This window comes from Lagopus leucura, unplaced genomic scaffold (assembly GCF_019238085.1).
Source record: "Lagopus leucura isolate 7727_CA_CO unplaced genomic scaffold, USGS_WTPT01 Super-Scaffold_100157, whole genome shotgun sequence".
NCBI lineage: Eukaryota > Metazoa > Chordata > Aves > Galliformes > Phasianidae > Lagopus > Lagopus leucura.
Genome location: NW_024962334.1, coordinates 30,889,345 through 30,914,809, shown reverse-complemented (window position 1 = coordinate 30,914,809; position 25,465 = coordinate 30,889,345). Strand labels below are relative to the sequence as shown.

The window sequence follows — 25,465 nt, the reverse complement described above, 5'->3', positions numbered from 1 at the left end:
CGAATAAAGATGGGCTCAGAAGTCCTGTCACTGTGAGATGTGACACTGTCTGATATTGCACATAAGGACACCTTTCAGAATGCCTTGGCTGCTGTGTGAAGACAAGCAGCTGGCTCTGTTTCTGCACACTTTGTGTCTAGGGCTGCATGCTGCAGAATGCACAGATGCAGTATGGATACCCCTCAACAGACTGCAGTAAATGAAACCCTAATCCTTCAGGCACTGTGCTCCTTAGTAGTGCAGGTTTTTGCATAGTGGTCAAGCAGCAGTGGTGTAGCCCTTACAATTGAATGTGCAATGATCTGGTGAGCTGGAGCATCAGCAGGCAAGTCAGATATCTCCTAACTTTCTAATGCAGCCCTTCATAGACCAAATACTGATCTGTCGCATAGAGGGCGATAAGGGGAACTTTGTAACCAGCGATGTTAGTAACCTGGTGTACTTACAGCTTACTGATACTTACAGCTGTATCTTCCATGTATTCAAAATAAAACTTGCCTCTTATTTTTAAAAGTGTGTTATGTTGCTTGTTACCCTTTTTGTATATCCTAGAAGAGCTGGCTTTCCTTCAGGAAGGTTTTTAAGTGCAAGCCAGGTACCATGAGGTGTATACTTGAAATTCTTGGCTGACTTGGAGTCAGCTATTAAGAGAAACTGGATAAGAGTGGAATCTGGTTCTTTCCCTGCAGCAGATTTCTTATCCTGTCCAAATAACAATAGATCTCTATGTATCTTTCAATCTTACATTTTCTTTTAATAGGAACTTGCAACAGGGAACTCTGGTTTAACTTGTATCACTTGTAACAGGCAGATATTGTTATGATTTTCCCTTTAAACCACATTCCAGAAAGCAAAGTTGAGCTGAAACTGGAAATAAAAAGATCTATGTATTTTGATTTGTGAAGAATACATTTACTTTATACAGTTTCTTTCCACTGTAGATTAAAAATAGCATGTTTTTTGAGGTTTATTTTTATTCAGAGGTATGCCAACATGTTGGGGTTTTTTTTTCTTCTGTTTCCTGTTCATAGCAGAGTGGGTTACATTGCATTTCCACTTTGACAGGAAGGAAAACTACAGGAAGGCATTGTGAAATGCAGTGTTTTCCTCTGCACAGGCTTTTCATTTCCCTTTTTGATGTGAAAAACAAGACAGGTGATCGTAACTCTTCAAGAGGAGACATAGCTTTCGAAGAGGAGTACTTCAAGTACTCCTTATGAGCAGTATTTGATGTTTCAAGTTCTCTGTGAATGTCGTGGTTCTGTACCTTTCAAATTGAATGATGATGCTGAGTACGGTGCATTTCTTAGCCTTTTTGCCACCTTATTATTTTGTGTGAATGACCATCAAATTTCACTTTTAAAATGGTTTTGGCATAAACACAGAGGTATGCTTTTTGTTAGTTTTACAGTAGTACGTAGACATGTGCTTGCTTGTATGTAAGTTCAGGAAAGCATAATTGCATTTGAGATGAAAAAGTCACATATGAAATATTACAGCAGCTACTATAGAAATTGTGGCTTTTTTAAATGTACCAAACAAACTTGTTCTGTTAATCTGTGGAATGGACTTCAAAACTTTCTTACAGCTTTTTATATCAATAAATTTTCTATCTGTTTCAGTGTGTGTGTAGTGAATCTCACTACATTTTATAGCTGCTTATTTGTGTGGTCAGTTATAAAGAACAGTAACATAAATCAAAATCTTTGTAAAATATTTAGCATCCTAGTAGCTTTTCTATGCCATAATATCTGCATGAAAAAGCTTACATAAAGTTTGTATAGAAATTTGAATTGATAGACACTGTCATCAGTGTTTTCAAAGTACCTTCGATTATTCTTCTTACATTTAAATTTGCTTTAATTTAAGGTCCAAACCTGTGTAGAATGGTACAATATTTCTTTAGTAACAGGGATCTGAATTTAAGAATGTTCTGAAATCTTTTTTTTTTTTCTTTTTTCCTTAAGGATATGGCTCTTGTTGCTCCTGAAGCACCTTCAGAACAAGCTAGGAGAGTTTTCCAGACATATGACCCTGAGGGTAAGGGCTGTACTCATTCTGTGGATACAAATTTTGAATTGTAATGGATGCAGAATTCTGTGGAGTATCATGAGGTTTAACAAAGTCAAGTGCAAGGTCTTGTACCTGAGTTGAGGCAATCCCCAATACTAATACAATCCTTAGAATCATACAAACTGAGGGATTTAAGGATAGAAAAGGGGCTGGGTGTACTAATGGGTGGCAGCTGGACTTGAAGCAGCACTGTGTCCTTGCAGTCCAGAAAGCTGACCTTATCCTGGGCTGCATCAAAAGAAGCATGGCCAGCAGGGTGAGGAAGGTGATCCTGCTAGTCTGTTCTGATGAGGCCTCACCAGGCAATCCATATGTGGAGTCCTCAGTAAAGGAGAGACATAGACCTGTTTGAGTATGTCCAGAGGAGGGCTGTCGAAACGAACATCTCCCCTATGGGGACAGGCTGAGAGAGGTGGGGCTGTTTAGCCTAGAGAGGAGAAGACTCTAGGGAAACCTAAGAGCTGCCTTTCAGTATCTAAAGGCGGACTGTAAGAAAGAAGAGAGCAGGTCCTCTGACAGGGCCTGTGGTGATAGGATGAGGGGAAATGGTTTCATAAAAGAGACGAAATTTAGGTTGGATATAAGGATAAAGTCTTTTATAATGAGGGTGGTGAGGCACTGGAGCAAGTTGCCCACAGAGGTGGTTGTTGCCCCATCCTTGGAGACATTTAAGGTCAGACTGGGTCAGGCTCTGAGCACCATAATCTAGCTGTGGGTGTTCCTTTTCTTGCAGAGAAGTTGGACTAGATAACTTCTAAAACTCTCTTCCAACTCTAAAGATTCGATGATTCTATCTCTTCAAAAAGGGAACCATTATTTTATAAGATCTGTTCCAAATACTGCACTTTCAAATCCTTGTTCTTTCTACATCATGATAATATGCTTTTATTCATGTGCTAGTTAAGCTAGTTAAGAGAAGAATTAAGTACTTAGCACAAACAACATTAAGTTTTCAATGCAATAGTTAATCTGCAAGTGAAATGAAGGAATTATCTGAGAACTACTTCTAGCATTCTTAGAGCATAAGCTTTTAAGCCTGGTAATAGTCTTGGTAGTTAATGGAAAGCTTATGTATATTTTGTCTTCTTTTACATTACGTTTTCATAAAGTAGTTGATCTGCTATGACTGCCTTCAGCGTGAAATTTTGTTCTTAAATGTGTATGGCACAAACTCAAAGTTACGTTTTGGAAATAGATAATGCCTAACATTCAGGTATTATTTTAACTGTTCAGAAGGGGAAAAGTGTACAATTATTACCCCTGTCGTGTCAAACAGATTGCTATAGACTGAAGTCTTAACAAGTATTAAGCTTTAAGTGTATGAATGATGAGCTTACAGTTTCTGTATTACATTCCTTCTTTTCTTTTTCAAAGTGTTATAAAAGCTGTTAGAAAACTGTGTTCCTTCTAGAGCCCTTCCACTGTTTTTTCAGTTTTAAAGATGTACAGTATTTATATTTAGTAGAATTTGTTTTCCTGAAAAGCATTTTGTTTCTTTTCCTAATGAGTTTTGTTTCTTTTTTAGATAATGGCTTTATACCTGACACTCTCCTAGAAGATGTAATGAAAGCTCTGGACCTTGTTTCAGATCCTGAATAGTAAGTATAATAACCTTTCAGTGTATAGAAATATAAGTTAATTCTCAATTTTTTTTTATTTTTTATTTTTGCCTGTACTCAGGGCACAGGATGTTATTTTGGAGTTCTTAGGTCAACTTTAAATGAAACAGAATGGAAGAATTAGAATTAATGTCTCTAGCTTTGGTAGTAATGAGTACAAGAAATATCCTTGCGTCATTACTCTATGTTGAAGAGAGTTTTGTGAGTGTATTCCTGTGTGTTGACTAAAGTGAAACAGTGACCAAAAAAAAACCTGAAATACCAAGATACTGGAAGGCATATTGAATACAGATTAACATTGGACGTATGTGCAAAGTTTGAAGTGAAGCTGCTTCAGTTAGATTCTTGTTTTCAGGCACCCGGTACTTTGTGTTCATAGTTGTAATTTAGTTGAAGTGAAACCCTGGTTTCTAGAATTAGAGTCAAAGCTATTAAGAAAAAGGTAATATATTTTTTTTTATATCATGTGAATGACAGGACTAGCGTTCAGTAGCAGCAGTTAACTTTCAGTGCCAGAGCTTACCTTCCAATTAAATTTCACCACTAAATGTTCAACCCAGAAAGCATAGAGATGTGCTTGGATGTTTTTTTTTTTTTTTTACATCTCCAAAAGATGGTTTTGCTCTTTTGTAACCATATGTTCTAGTTTATTGTGATCTAAATAATTTGTTTCTGTAGAAAGGCTGTGGAGACTGCAAGCATACTTACCACAGACATGAAATTTGATTGAAGTGGTTTTCTATCCTTTAAAATGTTACAAATGCAACAAAGTTCCCTGAGCTGTTCTCTGTGGAGGAGTGAAAATTGAAGTTAAAAGACCCGCATGGAACTAGAACCAAATAAAATGTGACCAAAATGCTAGCATTTGTGTCATGTCAGTAAACAGTAAAAATTATCAAAGTTTTTTGTAAAGAGCTCTGAGAAGCTTTATTTTAGCCTTTTGTGTTCTCTTGCCTCAGTGAGTTCCCTTTCTGCACTGAGCAGTTCTTTCATTTGTCTGTTTGGCCTTCAGGACATCTGTGGCATAACCCTGGTGTATTTTGTTGTCCTTACCACATCAAATATAAATTGACTTAGGAAGAGCCAGTCAGAAGGCCTGCTATATGGAAAAGACCTCACTGAAGATCAAACCATAGAATATTTGGTCTTGAAACGCTTCTTCTTAAGTAAAAAATTTTGTCCAACATTACTGTGTTGAGGACCTATTGTATTTTTTTTTTTTTAGTTGTCCCGTCTGTTTAGGGGAATAGAAGTATAAGTAACATATTGCAAATAGCCTATAGACTTTTCTGCTTTTTTTTTTTTGTTGTTGTTGGTTGGTTTGTTTTAAAGTAAATGAAAGGCATTGCTTCCAAGAGTGCTATTTACACCTTTTAGTTTGGGATTGAGATGGAAACTCCATGATCAAGTTGAATAATGGTCAGACAACCTGCTTGGAGCTTGTGAAGGATAGAGGGGAAACTTTGTAGTGCAGCTATGAATTAACAAGCTAATCAACCAATTCAGTATTAAACTAGTTTATACAAACAGCATGTGATACTGTAAAGATTTTCAATCTTGTAGAAAATGCTTCTGAAACATTACATCTTACATAAACATGGGATAAGAAGAAAGGCTTTGTTCTACAGTGGTAATTGATTCAATGATAGAATATCATTTTTTGTAGAGAGTTGTCATTAGGGGAATCCTGTGAGAATTTCTGCTTAATCTGTAAAGTTTGGTATGGCATAGGTGAGATTTTAAAGGTAAAGATTAGTACGATGGTTTGTTCCTTCAAAGCAGTACAAAAGTTTAAAAGACATTAAAAAAAAATAAGCTAATGTGGAAGGACAACAGCAGTTACTAGAAGATAAGGTGATAGAGGTCTCAAATAGACATTCTGTGAGTTGATGTTACATAGGATAAAACAGTCTTGATCTTTACGTGCACAGTGTTGGACTGCAAATTAGATGCTACCACTCAGGAAGGAGTTCTTAGATTTGAATTGATGCTGAATCACAGATGACATTTGGAATGAAGTATCTGTGAATTATGCCACTGTATAAATGCGTGACATTCATTCTCTATCAAACCAAGTGTTCACTGTTACTCAAGTACAAAAATAAGGTGTCATCAAATTGGATTACCCGGTGGCAGTTTCAAAACATAGGATGCTTATTCACAGAATCTTATTTAATCTTATTTTGTAATATGTGAGTGGAATTGATTAAAAGCCACAAGTTCGTGGGTTAAAAGCCAATTAGGTACATACATGGAAAGAGAAAATAGGTATCTCTGTGTTTTAGGTACTGCCTCTCACTGAAGATGTCTTTGAGCAGCAGACTGATGGAAATGGGGAGGGTAAACTAAGGATATCACTGTATGCTTGCCCTGTTTTACTCTATTGTAAGCGTCTTCTACTGTCCAGTGTCAGAAACAGGATACTGCACAAGGCAGTCGGTTGGTTTTACCCAGTGAGGGCATTCTTATGTATGGAACAATTTGTAGACAGAAGGATAGGATAGTTACAAATAAATGCTTAAACAGTCTGATGTCTGTAGAAATACACTGCTTAAGTAGGAACATGAAAGTATAATTGGCAATTGTTGTAATGTCCTAAAGTCGTACCATATTCATTCAGAAAAGCTTTCAGATTAATCCAGTGTACTGCTAATCTTATTAATTTTTTTTAACTATTTTTATATGAAGGGCACAATGTAAATGTGAAATATATTGGTTAAACTTTTATTTTGGTATACTTAGTAAATCTTGGAGATTATTCAAGTCTCTGTTTAAAAACATTGTTCAGCAGTTACAGGGCTGTTTAAGAGATGACTGTTTTATGTATCTAAGCTCAAGAATGCTTACAAGACAGCAAAATGCCTTTTGGGCCATAAACTGTGTTTTAGACTATATGAGTTTCAAATTACTTTACCAAATATGGTGATCCTTCAGAATTATCGCTTATTCGAATTAAGATAACAGATTACTTTTACTTAAAAATAACTGTTTTGGCAACTTGTGTGTCATTTTGGTGCATTTGTCACTGATGATTAAAAATAGAATACTATTGATATGCTTGGCAGCCAGTACTGTGGTAGCACAGAATAGTTTAGTCATGCAAAAGTAAAAATGTTTTTCTCTTACTTCTATATCCAATGTTTTTCTCTTAGTGTAAACCTCATGAAGACCAAATTAGACCCAGAAGGGCTGGGCATCATATTACTGGGTCCCTTTCTGCAAGAATTCTTCCCTGAGCAGGTAACCAATATAGTTTTATTGCTAGGGAGTAGTGTCTACTTAACTTGTCTTTGAGGGTCATTAAATCCTCCTACCAGTATCACAGAGAGAGTTTTAAAATGTGTTGTATTTCTTTGGCACATATGACCAGCAAATAACATTATTATCTTTTAAAATAAACTGTAGATTCTGTTCTTGCAAAGTGCCCCTGATTTTGTGAGCTTTACATTGGAAGGAAGTTCCATTGTAGTGCCAAGTTCAAAAATGAAGCTATGAAAATACATAATTACATTGCACATGAAGTTTAACTACTTTCCTACTCAGAAAAGTGAGTTTATTTTTTTTCTCAGAATGCAGTGATCAATTTGGCTTTATCAATATTAAAAACGTCTACTAGAATTGCAAGCAAATAGGTAAAGGTTGCAATATATCTAAAATTATTTGTGTATCTCTAATAATGTAGAAAGTTCAACAAAAATCGTTACAGATTTATGTTTAGCATGAAGCAGATGAAGAGTTCAAAAGTATTTTTCCACGTATTCATTAAGAAATCATCACCTCTGAGAAGTATGTGTTAACCTAGCACTACTATCCTCCCTTTCACCTGGGTCACATTTTCCTGCTCTCATGCTCCTTCCACTAAGAACATCTTTGTGCAGATATATATATTAAACAACAACAGGGAACTGATTTTGGTGAGAGCAGTCTTAGCAGTTTTGTGGGGGTTTGTTCAAATGCCAGTATTGGCAGAAGATATTGGGTTTCCATAGGGACAGAAAGATAAGCTTTTGGAAGCAAGAGAAAGGCTGAGAGAAGTAATCCTTTGAAGGCTTTTGTGGCTTAGTGTATAATTGAAACTCTGTGGCTTAATTTTGATGGCCAAGAAGATGTGAAACTAGTATTTTTAAAGTAACTTCAGCAAGACCATAGAGTTATGTGGAGTACTACACCCAAACAGTTCTGCACTATGAAACAATCCGGTCATTCAGAAGAATGCACTGCCAAAGATGGTCGTGAAAGAATACATCATTAAGAAAAGACTCAGCATCTGGAGGAAGGAAAAAATGAGTGTTCATTTGCTTGGGATCTACAATATTAGGTCCACAATGTGTAGTTGCCAGCTATTTCTTTTTCCTTTCATTTGTACATCAAAAGTAGAAATACGTTTACAATGAATATAACTTGATCTTATTTCTCACAATTATACCACACTTGTAAGTGTGGAAGACTCCGTATGTCTAGAGTGCAGTTTAGAAAGCCAAAGTGCATGTTGAGTACTGCGTTCAAACCTGGGGCTCTCAGCCAGCTCAAGAAAGATGCAGAGCTCTTGGAGCGGGTCCAGGGCCACTAAGATGATCAGAGGGCTGGAGTACCTCTCCTGTGAGGAAAGGTTGAGGGAACTGGGCTTGTTTAGATTGGAGAAGGCTCCAGGGAGACCTCATTGTGGCCTTCCAGTACTTGAAGGGAGCATATAAACAGGAGGGGAACAACTGTTTACATGGGTTGATAGTGGTAGGACAAGGGGGAATGGGTTTAAACTAAGGGAAGATTTAGGTTAGATATTCAGAGGAAGTTTTTCACTGAGAGGGTGGTGATGCACTGGAACAGGTTGCTCAGAGAGGTTGTGGATGTCCCATCCCTGGAGACATTCAAGGCCAGGCTGGATGTGGTTCTGGGCAGCCTGGACTGGGGGTTGGCAACCCTGCCTGTGCAGGGGGTCTGAAACTAGATGACTTTTAGATCCTTTTCAACCCAGACTATTTTGTAATTTAATGATCTTCTGTAGCTGACTGTATCTAAACTGTCCAGTACTGTGCGCCATAGTTGGAGGAAAAAAAAATCCTTTGTTTGGAGCTGCTGTTCGTGTTGACTGCTGCTGAATGGCATCACTGAGTGGCCAAGGGGAACTGGAGAAAGAAGCTTAGTGTAGTCTTGGACAGATCTTTCCTCAGTCACTTGAAGACTTGGTGGAGGAACTCTTCACCTGCTCTGAATTTGGAGGCCACAAGTCAGTGATTGTCCATCAAGCACTAATTCTCTGTTGCATATTATTCCCTACCACTCAGTTTCCCCTGGGCTGTTGCTACCTCTCGTGCAAAAGGTGAAAAGTATTACTGTTCAAAGAGTACAGTCTGAACAGTCAATATAATTTGGCTTGGGAACTGCCACTATCTGTTATTATTAGGGCATGATGAGGGCATGGATGTGGCGTTAAACCTGCCTGGGGCTCTCTGGATCAGGTAGGAGGAACTCTTCCCCATACTGATACCTAGTTCAGAATTCTTTCCTGTCTTGTCTTAAAATATTGTGAGGAAATAGCAGATGCCAGTGATGGTTAGAATTGCCAATATTCACCCTTACACAGTATTTGAACAATTACCTAGTGGTCAGGGCGACCGGATTTAATTCCTTTTTGCTGAAAATGTTCAAATTTCCCTCTTTTTCCTAGAAAGTACTTAAATCTGCCTTGAGCCAGAAGGGGTTTCAGCTTTCCTTTTCAAAGCTGTTGACTGAGAAGAAAAATTTTCAAAGGTCGTTTAGATTGAGAGAGCAAGCATGACTCCTTAGTGCTTAGGTAATGCTTGGAGAGGGGGGAATTCCTGAATTTCTCTGTATGTCCTTTTTTGGGGCATACACAAAATTCTTAACATCTGTGGGACAGGAACTGGAAACCAGCACTTCTGTTCCTTCAAGGTGAGCATATCCTCATGATGGAAAAGAATACATGCCCTCTTTCCTTCACTGCAAAGCCTAGTTTTATACGTGTCTGTGAAGCAACTTCTGTAAGAAGACTTACTGCTTAACTTTCTCTTCTCCACCTTCCCTCCACTAAGTAGCATAACTTGCTGTGTGAAACCTGTAGCTAGATAAGGTTTTTGAGTCCCTCTAGAGGAGAAAAATGAATAGGGGTATTCTGTTAACTGATGAATGTGCTGTAACCAGAGCAGCTGTCTCCTCATTCCAGCATTTACTGCTGTGTACTTGAAAGAGGGATAAGCTTTTATTCAGAGCCTGAACCAGTAGGTATGAAAGAGATGATATTACACCTAATTTGTTTTTCTGAGTTCAGTTCATTGTGAGGCTTTTTAGTCCTTTTAAGACTGAAGCACATATATACCTGGAGTGGCAAAGGTTGACAACTGCAGTACATCTACTGTTGGGCATCTTCTGAATAGGGTTCTCAGAATTAGTTTACAATTAGGCAGGCATGGGTGTAAATTACTCTTTGGCTTCAAATGGAGGGTTGGAGACTGGATTTAATCTTCAGTAAATATTTAAGTTAGCAGCATCCAAACAGTCTTAAGTGCATACAACTGAGGATACTACTGAAGGTGTCTAGCTTGAAAAGATAAGACAGTAGTATAACTGAATACTGACATGATTTAAAGTATCCAGATGAACACAGAAAATCATTACTGGCTCTTGAAAATTGCGGGGGAGTTGTTATCTTTTAATTTACTGACATTTTTGAATTGTTTGTGATGAGAAAGACAAGATGAACAAAATCTTCCGAATGATACATCTAAAAGAAATAGTATTACATATATATTACATGACATTAACAGTTTTCTTTCTGCTAGGACTCTAGGGTTTCGGAGTCATTTACTGTCTACCATTACAATGGACTGAAGCAGTCTAACTATAATGAAAAGGTAAGATGTAAAAAATGTAAATCTGGCCTTAATAACAATCAGTCTACAAAACTCACTGTTTGGAATTATAAAACTGAGCATAGTTACAAGTAAAATACTCTTCAGAGTATTTTGTTGCTTTTTTCTTTGCCTGTTTTTTGTTTTTTTTTCTCAAAAGTACTCTGGTTAATTTTATTGCAAAATGATGTATTTGAAATTGGAAACTGCTGTCTGCTTCTGGTAATATTTTAGATATTATACTGGATCACTTAGCTTAACACCTCTTCAGCTACGCTTTTTGAATAGACGAGCTTGCTCACCTTGACAAGTGGAATCTGAACTGTAAAGGACAGTGGAAGTGGAACTCAGACAAACTTCAATTTCATCCAGTCCAACTGTCCACTTGTCACCAATATTTCCCACTGAATCATGTCCCTCGATACAATATCTAAACATTTCTTGAATACTTCCAGGGATGGTGACACCACCTCCTCCCTGGGCAGCCCATTCTAGTGACTCACCACTGTCTCAGAGTAAAAGTACTTCCTAACATCCAACCTGAATCCCCCCTGGCACGACTTGAGGCCATTCCCTCTAGTCCTATCACTAGTTACATGAGAGAAGAGGCCAACACTCACCTCACCACAATCTCTCTTCAGGTAGTTGTAGAGAGTGATAAGGCACCACTGAGCCTCCTCTTCTCCAGACTGAACAACGCCCAGCTCCCTCAGCTGCTCCTCATGAGACTTGTGCTCCATATATCTCACTAGCTGTGTTGCCCTTCTCTGAATACGCTGGAGGGTCTCAGTATATTTCTTGCAGTGAGGTGCCCGAAACTGCGCACCGTACATCAGTGTGTACTACACCAGTACACACCCGTGCAACCTCACCAATGCTGAGTACAGAGGAACAAACACTTCCCTGCTTCTTCTGGCAACACAGTTTCTGATAAAAGCCAGGATGCCATTGGCCTTCTTGGCCACCTGGACACACTACTGACTCATATTCAGCTGAGCATCAACCAGTATTTCCAGGTCTGTTTCAGTACTCCACACACTTCCAACAGAAGTTAGATTTTTTTTTTTTTTTTTTTTTAGCTTCTTATTTGGGTACAGCAATAACCTGTTTCATTTTCAGCTCTCTCATAAGGAGAGGGCTGTACATAGCATGTTATGCCTGCTTCCAAGTTTGTTCCTGAATGAGTATTTAGGTTAGAAGAGTATAATAGATATAAGTAACAAAAGGCATTATAGACACAAGTAACAAAGATGACCTCAAGTGAAAAGGCTCTGCCTGAAAATAGATTCATTCAGTCTTCACATTAACTTGGAATTAAGTCATTATAACATACTACTGTGAAATCTTCAGCAGTTTCATAATCCAAGTGTCAGTGAAAGCATTAAAAGCATTTATCTTTGCTATTGAACACATCTATATATAATGGAGAAAATTTACACTAAGTTTTGATTTCTGAAAATTCTGCCTGTACCATTTTAAATATTGTGTGAAGGGAACTGTTCAACAGAAATTTCACCTTAAGGAAAAAGTAATTCTGCAAAGCTAAGTCTAAGGAACACTGTCTCTTATTAAGATAACAGTATCAAATATTGCAACTGTACCAGTAGTAGTCCTTTGTCACTGAATTTTTACATGGCATTTCCTGGATATTTATTTTACCCCTTTCTTAGCTTTCACTGTTTCTTCAGATAAACCATCAAATAGATATGGCCTTATGTTATAAAGAAACCTCAGCTGACATGTTTGGATTATTTTGGCAGGTCATGTATGTAGAAGGCACAGCAGTTGTTATGGGCTTTGAAGAGCCAATGCTGCAGACTGATGACACTCCTGTAAAACGCTGCTTGCAAACCAAATGGCCATATATAGAATTACTGTGGACCACAGATCGATCTCCTTCTTTAAACTGATGGATTTCACGTGCGTGACATGCTACTATCGAATGCTCGGAAGGGGACACAGGGATTGGTGTTTGCTTGGAAAGTGGTATACTTTGACTGTGTGAAGTTGTACACTGGTATCATTGAATTGTAAATAATGATTACAAACACTTTTTCAGTGTTAATTGGAATATTTAATTTTTTAATCAGATTGATTTCTATTATAATAGTTTGTCTTTTTTTGGCCACCGTAGTACTGTTAATGTGAGTTATCCTTCAAAAAAAAAAAAAAAAGACTACTTATAAAGTCTTAACATTATTTTGCCATCTCATGAAGACTTGAAAAATGTCTGATATTGCAAAATCTGAATATTAGATGTCAGATCTTTAAAACATATTCAGCTGCTTCTGAATCCATATAGGCATGTTTTATTATTTAAATTGGCTGACATTACAGTACCATGATGTGTGGACTAGACTGGCCTTTGCACTCGTTATGTTTAAATTACTTTAAACTTTCTGCAATATTTCCTAAAATCCAGTTTTAACTGAAGAGCTTGCACAGCGTGACAGGAATATGATACATTTCTAGGACTATTAATAAGTATAATTCATAAATACTCTTTCTTGGCAGTTGTATATTACTGTGGTTTAGTTATCGGGCATGTTAAAACAACAAAAAATCTGAGGAAAAATAGATGTATTAATATTTATTTGAATTTGTATAAAAATGTAAAAAAAAAAAATAAAAAATGAAACAGCGGAATTTCTTGTTCTATAATCTCTAAACTATTCAAGCTCATAATATTGCCAAATACCTCTTCTCAATTTGTCCAAACAGCAGTGTAAGCCAGCGTTATTGTATGTGTTAAGTGCATGAGAACATCTGTTACTGCATTATTATATTCCTTTATTTATTATCAACTTGTTAGCCCTGAAATAAATTTTTTTCTTGAATCTTGATGTTCTTATGTTTAAAATTTTACTGCACCACCTCTCTAAGATGATGAAAAGAGACCTTGGGTTTAGAAATGTCAGATTTTGAGATAACTTTGGTGGGAAGAGGGTGGGGATAAGTGATTGCATCTTAACTGCAACTTATGAGCCTCCGTTATTGCCACTAGGGCTGAAATTCACATTCAGAATTGTTTCTTCCTGTTTAAAATTTGTCGTGTGAATCCAGAATGATCATCATACAGTTTGTACTATAAAGTAAATGGTAATGCCAAAAAGAGAATATTTCTTGCATGACATTTGCAGATATGTTCTTTGGAAGACTGTAAAATGTGTCTATCGGTTGTACATCTAGAAATAGTTCAAGTAGGACTTAAAAACACAACTCCTGAAATGAACATGACCATTACTGGATGCAGAACTGACAGCAGTGTATTCCACCTCTGAGATTTATTTCTCTGAAAAAGAGGACTTCTTATCAAGTTGACTTAATGAGTCTAGTCTTGCTTACTCAACTCACTGTGTGTGGACTGGATGCTATGAGACTTGTGCAACAGTAGGATTGCCACTCAAACATATAGAGACTAGAGAAATCTGTTCCTAATATTTAGCTAGACTGCCTGACAAGTCTGAAGTTTTAGTTTTCCTGGAAGGCTCATGCTTGATGGGTACTTGCTTCAGCTGATTTTGCTACTTTATGATAAATATCTTCAGACTTTGATTGTGACAGTTCACTTCTCCTGTTCTTTTTCTTAGATTCTGACATTGTCTTGCCTTCTGATAGAGTGTTTCCCAACACAGCTTACACTCAGTCTGTTAGAATGATGAGCAGCCTGTTTCTAGTCCACTGTCAGACACAATGTGTGTTCCATATCAAAGAAAAAAAAAATTAGAAGCCCCGCTGATGTGAGATACAAGCATTTAAAACTTAGTACTCTAGGAAGAAACTAGCTGATGCATTGTGTATTAAAGGAACACTTACTCCTTTCTTTTTCCTTCAGACTTCTTAATTTGAGGCTCGCTAGACTTCAGGTTACACTGTCAACTAGGTTAATCACGTGAAATCATTTGTAAATCAAGATAAAATTTATATCCATGAGACCTCTAGAGAAGAAATCTCCTTCTGCTTAGATTGCTAGAAGACTTTGTCTGCTCATACTCGAATTAGCCTTCATGCTTTTCACATATGAATCACTTTTGCTGAGATTTCTAACTTGGACAGTGTTTGCAGGGCTGAAGTTCAAAACCTAATGCAGAAAATCGTTTGTTGGCATATCGTCCTGAACTCACATCCCAGCAACTAGCACACAGGGGGGAGAGAAAGGGTCTTGTATTAATAAAATTATTAATCTAAGGGAATCTAGCAAACCTTAAAGTAAAGCTTAATGAGTTTGCTATTTATTAATTTAATTGGCTACAAGCAGTTGTGTGTTGAGCTTTTTGCTCATAAATGTGTTTCTTCACTTAATTGTTCTCACACTCACGTACTGGCTAAAATTCATCGTTTTTGGTTAGAGACAAGCAGGTGTTCCAATTCAGCAGCTGATAAGAGCATGGCTGTTAAGTCATGCGTTTTGAAGGATATGGTTTTCTCATTTTATCCTCTTGCTTTGTGACACCATAATCAGTACTCTCTAGGTAACAGCTTTAATTGTAGTTTAATAGGTTTCCTGCCTACAGAAAGAGTTACTAGGAAATATCTCAGAGGATAGATAAGCTTTTCTGTGGGAACTGGACGCTGAGGATTCTGTCATGGCATGTTTTAGGAAAATCTAGCAGCAAAATTGGCATCAGTTTTGACAGTATTTACGTTAAAATCCCATACAATTCTTTGAAACGCTTCTGCTAGCAGATAGATTACCAAGTAGTAGCATAACATGGGATTAAAGCTTTCATAATATAGGCTCGTATGAAATGTTAAGAGGTTTACTTAGGCAAAACTTTCTGTAGAAGCTTTCACTGACTTATTTTTAAGACCGTAATGATATGTTAACTTCACCAACTGCATATAATGCAAGCTGTAGAAATTCACATCAGGAAACTCATATAGTCTGTGCAAATCATTTGTTTCTATGTCTGACCTTCCTATATAGTAAATAGGTTTATAATGACCCTAAGAGCATTTAGCCAAAGAGGCCAATAAAGGCTTGCTCTCTTGGCTCCTGATCAGAGCCCATTAAGACTTTCTAGTGCAGTAGGCAAAGCAGTCAGTGTATCGAGTTTATCCAAGACAAACTTCAGTCCAACGACATCTGAGGCAGCTGCCTGAACTACGCAGATCACAAATTCCAGTGCAGGCAGTTTTAAAATCTGGGGAACCCAAGTCTGGAATAAGTTTCCAATGGTTGGAACAAATCTAGGTTATTAAGGGTAATGTGCCAGTTATCCAAATGTAAAAATCTTAGGGCTGATGTCACTGGAGAAATGACTCCTTTCTGGCAACAGTTAAGAATATGTGCATTTGATGGTTTGTCTGCTTTAGAGATGCAATGAGTAGATCTGTCATTCATCTGTTTGAATCGAGTTGGCTTGTTCTACACTCACATCTATGTTTGAGATTAAAAAAGAGAAAAAGAGAGCAGTGTTTGCACTAACTAGCTCCAGTGGTATGTACTTCGCAAGCAGGACAAGAGGAGCATGTGAGAACTGCAAGGCATTATTATGCAGCGAATGCAACATTTACAGTGGCTGAATTTCTCTTCACACAGATCACGATACACAACTTTCAGTTGCCTTCAGGTGCTTTGGAAATGTGTGACTTGTAAGGGCAGTGTTACCCCCACAAGTCATTGAGGTACTTCTGAGTTTATTGGTGGTGCTTAGGTCTCTGAGTGACCCTTGTCCAATGTAAAATAGCCGAATAATGTCATCTTTTGCTCTAATAGGAGTAAAGTCAGTAAAAGAATGAAGGAGTTACAGGCATGTGGTCCAGCTGCGGGTCACATGGCTAATAATGGGAATAAACACTGCTCTGTTTTCGTGAGCAGGAATGTCCATCTTATCAGAATGATCTTGCCATAAAGCACTTAGAATAAAATAAACACAAAAGTAAAGAAACCAGAGCCTCAGAACAAAACAAACAACTCTGCTTTCATAGGTATGCTCTGCTGGTATATGTTTATAAATGGGTTTCACTCTGAATGTTCTCAATTTTTCTGAACTTTCTCTGATATTTTTGGACACATCTGTATTATAAATGCTGCAAAACAAACCTTTCAGTTCCAATAGAGTGGATTAAGCAGAAATTACAATGTTGGCTTTTTTTTTTTTTTTTTTTTTTAATTTTAAACCAATATTTTAAAAAAAAAAAAAAAAAAAAAAAAAAAAAAAAGAATTGCATCCCTTCAAGATGCAGTGCCTTGTCTCATTTAGTCTTGCTGGGAAAGGGAGTGTTATCAGGCAGACGTGCTTTTACACAGAGTCAAAGCATATCCTGTGTTGGAAGGGACCCATAAGGATCATCATCTCCAACTCCTGGCTCCACATAGAAGCACCCAAAAATCAGACCATATCTCCTTAATAAAACAGCTACAACACTGCTGTGAGGCTCGCTGGGGCAAAACGATTCAAAATGGGCACTACAGACTCATTGTTTTTAGTTACTTTTATGAATAAATTGCTAGAGAAGCTTTCTAAAAGCTCGATTTAGTGCAACTTTCAGCAATGTAGCGTTGACTGTTTCTATGAGAATAGAGGCATGATGCCTGCTCTTGCACAGAGCTTTGGTGTGGGCCCCCAGCAGCACAGCCCTCTGTGCCGGTACAAGGTCCTCCCTTCAGCTGAGCAAGGTTTTTATGGCAAAACCAGGCAAGCACCAACAGAGACACTTAGAGAGGAAATTCCTAGCTGCTAGTGATGACCACATCCAGAAAGATGAGCTGAACAGCTCAGAGTCAGCTGACCAGTGGTATGCCTCAGGGGTCTGGGTTGGGACCGATGCAGTTTGACATCTTTTTTAATGACATGGACAGTGGGATCAAAGGCACCATCAGGAATTTTGCGGATGCCACCACACTGCAGCGCGGTCATGAGAAAAGAAAGGAACACCATCCAGAGGAACCTGAACAGACGAGAGGTAGGCCCCTCCAGCCTCATGAAGCTCAACAAGTCCACCCACAGGTTGCTGCATCTGAGCTGGGGTAATCCCAGGGATTTGGGATTTCTGGTGGATGAGAAATTGGACATGAGTCAGCAGTACACACTTGCATCCCAGAAAGTCAACTATGTCCTGGGTTTCTTCAAAAGAAGTGTGGCCAGTCATGAGAGGGAGGTGCTTCTCACTGTCCTGCTCCACCTCTGCATACACCATCTGGAGCACTGCAGGCAGCTCTGGGACCCCCAGAACAAGAAAGATGTGGAAATGTTGGAGTGAGTCCAGAGGAAGCCATGAGGATGCTCAGAGGGCTGGATCACTCTTCTATTAAGAAAGGCTAATGGAACTGGAGTATTCAGCCTCTAGAAGAGAAGGCTCTGGGGAGATCCCTCTGCAGCCTTTCAATACTTAAAAGGAGCCTATAAGAAAGATGGACTTTCAACTATTGATGGCGGAAGGGATAATGGTTTAAAAGAGGGAAGATTTAGGTTAGATGTTAGGTGAAAATTCTTTACTCAGGGTGGTGAGGCACTGGCACTGCTGTCCCAAGAATCTCTGGGTGCCCCATCCCTGGAGGTGCTCAACGATGTGGCCCTGGGCAGCCTGATCTAGTGGGGGGCAGGCCTGCCCATGGCACAGGGGTGGGACTGGTGATGTTTCACACCCCTTCCAAACCAAATTGTTCTATGATTCTATTATTCTATGGTAAGATGAGCCATTCGGGTATACTGATGTGTTCTGAAGGGTGGGATTGTATTTACATCTGCCATGTGGTAAGAGATCTGGGTTTCTTGCACATTTTTTTTAATTTATTTTTTTTTAATATGAATGCCCACATTGGCAGTTGCGTAATAGTCTGATGAAGGTCTATTTTTTTTTTTTCCATGCATTCCAGCTGCCTAAAGGGCACCGTTCAATTATCGGACCCTTCAGTTCAAACTCCTGACCATACTGGAAGAGGAGGGACGTTCATGTGGAAACCATCAGCCTTAGCTCCGCCACGGAGTGGCTGCGCACGCAGGGTGACGTCTGGGCAGAGCTAAGGGGGAAAGTTATGAGAGCACCGCGGGCCGCAACGCAGCCGTGCAGACGCCGGACTGCCCCGACGAGGCACCGAGGCGCGGCCTCACCTCCAGCTCTCCCTCCCTTGCTTTCTGAGGGCCGCCAGGGGGCGCCGGAGCGCGGCTCTCCGCGGGGTGAGCGGGGCCGAACCGCCCTCCAGCCGCCCGCCCCGCCGCAGGCAGCTCAGCGCTGCACCGCTCCGCTCCGGCGTTGCTCCCGGCCGAGGCGAGCCGCACAGGGGATGAGGATGCCGCGCCGGCAGCCGCCGCGCCCGCTGCTCCTCCTGTCAGCCCTGCTCTGCGCGCCGGCGTCGGCCTTCAACCTGGACGAGGAGAAGCTGACGGTGTACAGCGGGCCGCCCGGCAGCTACTTCGGGTACTCGGTGGACTTCTACATCCCCGACCCCAGCACGTGAGTGCCGGTGCTGGCGGCGGGCGGGCTGCGGGGGCGAGTCACGGGGCGGGGGCGGCGGGGTGACAGCCCCCGGCCCCGCGTCGGCGCCGAGCCCCCCGCTCCGCCGGTGACTCGCGAGCGTGCTCCGCAGGGTCAGCGTCCTGGTGGGAGCTCCGCGAGCCAACACCACGCAGCCGGACATCGTGGAAGGAGGAGCGGTGTACCACTGCGGCTGGCCGGCCGCGCGCTGCAGGCAGATCCCCTTCGATAACACCAGTAAGTGCTCTGCGGGGCTGGGGGCGGGCATCGCGCGGCCGCTCGGACCGCTGCTCGCGTAGGCAACGCGTGGCTGGGACGGATGGAGCCATCCGGGAGCCGCTGCTTGCTCAGCTCCTCGCGGACAGCGAGGGTTCTCCTCTAGAGCAGCTCGGGCTGGATGCAGGCTCGGTGTGGGTAGATCGTAGCCACTTCCAGAATCCCAAGACAGATGTTTCCTATTTAATTAGGGAGAACACACGTTTTAAGCAAGTCAGGCTGTTTATGTTTTCTGTTGTCTCTTTATAGGTCTTGAAAGTAATTTAAGCTGAGCGTTCCCAGGGACGTAAAAATGGATTGGTTTCATTTAGGCAAAGTTTGACAGTTCAGCTGTTAAACAAAAGTTATGATTCTTTAGGTTATATTTAATCTTAGCGTTTATGGTGCACTTAAATGCAAACACAATACACTTCAGCCTTTTTCTAAGAGCACAAATTAAATTAGAAGAGCTTAAGTGCAGCAAGTAAACGCTGTCCTTCACCCGTTCCGCCCCCAGCCAGCCACACTTCCCAGGGCTGTGTTTGTCACTACAACCCCCACTGAGGACTCCCCTCACGTCTGGACATTCTTCCAAACACACCCCAGGCTCCTGCTCTGGATGCGGTATTAGATGTGCATGTGGCTACTTGGGTGTGTAATATGATGTAGGTCATAACTCCTGAGTAAATGGGAATGTATGGACATAGAATGCCTTCCATATCTTTATTGTAATATTAATAAAATTAGTAGAGCAAATATTCCTTTCTTTCCATCTAATGGGTAGATAGTTCATGTACCAAAGATGAATATGTTATCTACACAAATTACTCATAGATTTGAATAGGAAACTGTCAGGACAAGTGAAAATCCCATTGCTTTTTAAAGGGGAGTTTTGAAAAATGAATGAAAATCTGGTGATGAAAAGCAGAACGACATCTGGCTTTCCTGTGGGAAACTCCAGAAAAGTTCACCGAAGAGGCTCGGGCAACTCCATACTCTTATTTGCAGATGTTGTGTTTGAAGCAGCAGTTTGAGTTAGCATCTCAGAATCATAGAATGGTTAGAGTAAAGGTCCCTTAAAGGTCATCTAGTCCAGCTCCCCAAGAAGAGCCACATGGCTTTGTGCTGTACCACATGATTGTCCAGAGAGGGCAGAGAGCTCAGCATCTCCAAAGCGTTGTTTCCTCAGGCTACCTGAGGCATTTTGTATCTCTGGATGGGCACCTGACTTTTTCATCTTCCACAGTGCCTTAACCAGCAGACAATCCTTTCTGCCAAAGCGACAACTGCAACTAATTGTTAAAAGACTGAGCATTCAACTCTAGGTCTTTAACTTCACGGATGAGTGCTTCAAGCCTCATAGTCTTGGAAGGGTGTGGTGAAGGTTTCCTGAAACAGGAAATGTACATAGGATGCTTCAAGGCTGGAAAGTCTCATTCTGATGTATTTTTTTACAAAGTTTCCTTGTTTAAGTACTGTTTTCTTGAATCTAACCAAACAGTGTCAGCTCTTCCAGTTAGATTCACCAGGCAGAGCAAAAGAAAGAAAACTTCTGAATCACTGACAGCATTTTTAATTAACATCAGAAGTAAAACTTGAGGGGAGCTGGAAAGAAAGGGCGAGTGTAATGTAACACTTAAAAAACAGCACAAGCTATTAAAAAAAAAAAAAAAAACTATTAAATCAGTATTGTTCACCACAAGAGTTCAATAGAGGACTTCTAAGGAATTTGTTAAAGAAAAGTAGGTTTGTGCAATCTATAGCCCGATGTAGATACATGACATTTCTGTAGTCACAGAAACTGTGAAATTTCTACTATAACCAAAAAATTCAAGAGATCAACAAATGTGGGTGGTTGAAAACCACTAACTTAATATCACAACTCAAATATGAGCATGAAGGTTTTTGATGTCTTCTATTTCTGAGGGCTGGACACACAAATGTAGGAGAGCTCTGCAAAGTTATGCTCACCCAGTGAGGGAGCTTACAATGCGCTTGGGTGTTATTTGGACTTTTTCCTGCCAACAGCAACCATCAGACTTCAGAAACAGGAATGTTCATTGGATGAATGAGGGCCCTTCTACCAAAAACGTAATAGTCTTTTTGATTGCATCAGGGCTGGAAATCACAAGCAGAGCATCTCTGCTGCCGACTGCAGGTGCAGGAGTGTGCAGTCATTGCAAGTCATCCTGTGATGTCATAGGGCCAATGTCTGGCTGGTGGAAACAGGTCTGTAAGTGGGCACCTAACTAATGAATCTCTTATGTAACTGTACGGATTATTTCACAGTTTCCAGAAGGAAAGTGGACCTAATTTAAAGGTTTCCATCATTTGCAAATGTGTTGATATTGTTTGTCCTAGAGCTATTAATATCCTGTTCCTTCTAAATGTAAGAAGTGATGGCAGTGACTAATTTTCTGCGGTGACTTCAGTTGCGTTTCCAGCCACTTCCTAATATCAAGGCAATACAGGTGTGGGGTTGCTTTGTACTAATTTATATTTTCCCCCTTTTTTTACTGATACCAAGATGTTTATCGAATGAATGTATATATCACTTTAGACAGAGGAAAGATTTTTTTCTTTCAGAGAGTGATTTGAAGGAACTGAGTGCTTAATAGACACCTTTGTGGAAAACTGAGGCTACCTATGTTAATACTGGGATGGTAAGCACTGAGACAAGATGGGTTCTGTAGTCTGTAATGTTTCAACTTTACTTTCTTCTGAATAATATCTTCCTCTTTTGAAGACAATTACAAGTTTTATTTTAAAGAAAGCTATTTTTTATCTTCTGTACCATGGAGCCCTGAAGGGAGAATAGAGGTGTGAAGCACCACTGGACCTGCCATCCCAACACTAGTGTAAGACAACTTCAGGTTTTCCCCATGGAGCAGAGATCTGACACTGCAGGAGCTGCACTCAGTCACTGGCAAGGTGCCTCCAGCCTCACTGTCACCACTCTGGTGACTAAAATTTATGTTTTGTCTCCTGTAGACCTTAAACAAGAAGAGACAAATCTCTGTGGCTTGTGAAGTTCTCTCACCCTTTTTATCTCAGAAACTAAGACTGCATGAGGAATTAGGCATTGTGTTGGATGCTAATATATACCTAACAGGAACACACAATATTTAGTTGATTACCTATGAAAGGTATGCAAACACTTTTAACACTTTGTCATTACTTCATAGTGCTGTGTTCTAGCAGTCAAACACAAACAAGGTTCCCTACTGCTAGCACTGATACTCAAGACTATTCCTGAAATCATCTCTGTGGCACCATTGGTATGGTAGGATGCATGAGCTGGTCTGAGTGCTATGAGCAGCTGCTTGTGCTAATATGGATGTGTTTGTGGACTAAACTACTCCGATGAGAAGATGGCAGACTTAGCAGAGGTTCAGGACCATCTGCAGCTCATGCCTGAACTGATATTGTTCTACTGGGAATTCTCCCAGAATGTCACTAATCTTCTCAGGTCACTGTATTTGTTCTTCAGAGTATTCAGTCCAGACATTTCCAAAGCACTGAGGGTATCTACTTGCAAACTTACGTCAGTAGTTAGTCCTCTTGATGTAATAGATTGTTTCTGCCAGGGGGCAGAGGAAGAAGGAAGACAAAATTTTGACATGCATTGGGAATTGAGTCCATCCATCCATATGCAAGTCATGTAGCAGGGCATTGCCTATGAGTGGACCAGTGATGTGGCCTGCAGCCAAGAAGGGGCTTTAACAGAAACTGTGTTTCTTCTGCTGATGCAGCACTGACTCTGCAGTCCCTCAAAGCTCCCAAAACCTCGGTGCTGGAGCCAAGGCTGGGAGGAAGCTGAAAGCACTGCCCCTTACAACACAGCTGGTACTTTAACCAATTTCTTTGCAGCAAGGGACTGATGTAAAGTATAATGGAATAGCTTTTGATATTCCCTTACTCCAGGAAATATGGACTGAAGGGCAGGGACTCTTCCTTGTTTCTCTGCTCCATAAAACTGTCCTACTACACTGCAGTGGAAGGCAGAGATACTCTTTGAAACTTGATGAGAAGACAGGGCAACAAGCATCGGGATTATAATGAGGAGATATGATCTGGACTTCCTCTCTTATCTACATGGAACTAACTTCTGCTTTTCAGTTTCACCATTATGAAAAGAGTTTTACCATGACCATTTCTGCTTAGCGCTGAGGTACAACTCCGAAGTCCTTGTGTTTAATGTGGATGTTTTTCCTTAAGGCTGCCAGAAGAGGTAGCAGGAGAGCAATACGGAAAAAGCTCTCCCTGTTTGATTAACTGGGGAACTTCTAAAGTACTCAAAGCATCTTGCAGCCAGGAGCAAACTTTAATGCCTCCTGAAGTACACTGTTGCATTTGAGAGCTGTTAAAAAATTCATACTTCATATTTCAGGAACTCATTTTAAGGGTTGTTTTTAATGGTAGTACTAAACAAACTGGAACAAGTACTCATGTTTTAAATTAGCTCCAAGGGCAGAATTTTAAACACTTGCCATAAGTCTCCAGGGCTCACTATAGTGCTGCCTTCACTGTCAGTCATCTTCACCAGTTTTAGAAAAATAAGTTATATTTTCTAAACTAACAGGAGAGAATTTGGACAGACTCTGAAGAAGAACAGGTAAGGGGAATGTAGGTCAGTCACAGCCAAATGTGCAGTTGATTAAAATCATGAGCTAATTTGGCCAGCAGTTGAGCTGATGGTAACAGAACCCAGGTACTTTGTAAGGAAAGGATGTATTGTGGGACTCAAGAGATTTAGTTACATGAGGAAATCATTGGCTGTAAAGTTGGTAAGATTCTGAGGAGAACTTAGAATCCTGTTGTAAAAGAAACTTTACATCTCAAGAGAAAATGCTAAGGGAGAATTTTGTTGCACTTCTAAATGCTGACACATTTCAGTGGATATGCCAGAAAGACCTTATCTGGAGCCTCATGGTTGACTTGTAGCATTCTGATTTATAATGGACCCTTGTCAGTTTATTTTATAAATCTCAGCATTATCTAAAGAAGGGAAAAAATACCCTTAACTGTGTTAGTTCATGCCCCGAGGTCTTGATTTGTTTTTGATCAGATTGTACTCAGGCAAAAAATCCTGTTGGTTTTGATGATTTTTATTTTTTTTTTCTTGATTCATGGAATGAAAGTCCAAATAAAGCTCTTTAGATATGATCTATCAAATTAAAGTAACTCATATGAGCAGAATCTAAGGCATGATACATAACCAGAAATAAAATTGATGTTTGCAGAATCAGATAAATACAAAAACAGAGACAGCTCTCCTCATCGTGTAGGGATTTTTCATGTCCTTACTGTGTCAAAGCACTGTGAAGTCTTTTTTCTATAGTGATAACAATGAAGGCAACTTGCTTGTCTTTAGTCTTGCTTTTGTATTCTGCTTCCTTGCTAAAGATGACATTTCAACAGCCCTGTGGATATTACTGTGGTTAGCAGTGGGTGCTATCATTTGAATTTTTAATGGTGATTGTATGGAAACTGCTGAGTGACGGCCTGAAACACTAATTGATCACCTGAGGCAAAGGCAGAGTCAGCCATGGGAGCACAGGTGAAGGCAGTTCAGCTGAGTGACCAGAAGGGATGGAGCCTGGCTGCACCTCTCCTAGACCTGATTTAAGGGCTGACTGCCACTGGGGCAGGGTCTCTTTCTGGAGATTCCTCCTCTGTGAAGTCTTTCCCGTGAACTTAGATCTTTGGATATAGGCGGGCATTTCTTCCCTGTTTGTTTCTTTTCCAATTTTCACCACAATCATTTTTCTAGCTGTAACACCAACTGTAATAGTGATGATATCAAAAGGAATCACTGTCACGTCTTTTTCTGCCTTGATTCTAGAGTACGGGATCCTCTGTGCCTGTACAAACTCCTTTCTCTCTCTCTCCCTACCTACAAGACGTGACCCCATCAGCGCAGCAGGGCTTTAGAGTTCAAAGATAAAATAGGTTGCTTGGAGCCTTGTGTAGCCATGTTCTGCGGAAGTGTGGAGACATGACAGCCTCTCTGAGTAAACTGTTGTAGTGGCTCATGACTCTCGGATCCTCCTTTGCTTTCTCCTTCAGCTGTAAGTCTTGTACAGGTATCTCAAAGCTGTACATAGTATTCCAAGTACTCTCCTCTTGTGAGGGAGGTATCTGATTTCCTTGACCTGTACATATTCATATAGATATTTGTTATGTTTATATACTTTTATTGAAAAATTTCATAGATTGAGCTGACTT

At 40.0% G+C, this 25,465-nt stretch overlaps 2 protein-coding genes across 4 annotated transcripts in view; both read left to right on the top strand.

The window, feature by feature from the left end:
* Window positions 1-13,402, top strand: part of MINDY3 (MINDY lysine 48 deubiquitinase 3) — a 48,069-nt gene extending 34,667 nt beyond the window's left edge. For all 3 annotated transcript variants that reach the window (XM_042888658.1, XM_042888657.1, XM_042888659.1), the window contains exons 11-15: window positions 1,968-2,040; window positions 3,599-3,671; window positions 6,845-6,932; window positions 10,493-10,564; window positions 12,322-13,402. In XM_042888658.1, coding sequence (XP_042744592.1) covers window positions 1,968-2,040; window positions 3,599-3,671; window positions 6,845-6,932; window positions 10,493-10,564; window positions 12,322-12,471 — 456 coding nt within the window. In that variant the 3' untranslated portion in view covers window positions 12,472-13,402. The remainder of the gene's footprint in view (window positions 1-1,967; window positions 2,041-3,598; window positions 3,672-6,844; window positions 6,933-10,492; window positions 10,565-12,321) is intronic.
* Window positions 13,403-18,797: 5,395 nt separating this feature from the next.
* Window positions 18,798-25,465, top strand: part of ITGA8 (integrin subunit alpha 8) — a 94,843-nt gene continuing 88,175 nt past the window's right edge. The window contains exons 1-2 of the mRNA XM_042888940.1: window positions 18,798-18,961; window positions 19,095-19,219. Of these exons, the coding sequence (XP_042744874.1) occupies window positions 18,798-18,961; window positions 19,095-19,219 (289 nt within the window). The remainder of the gene's footprint in view (window positions 18,962-19,094; window positions 19,220-25,465) is intronic.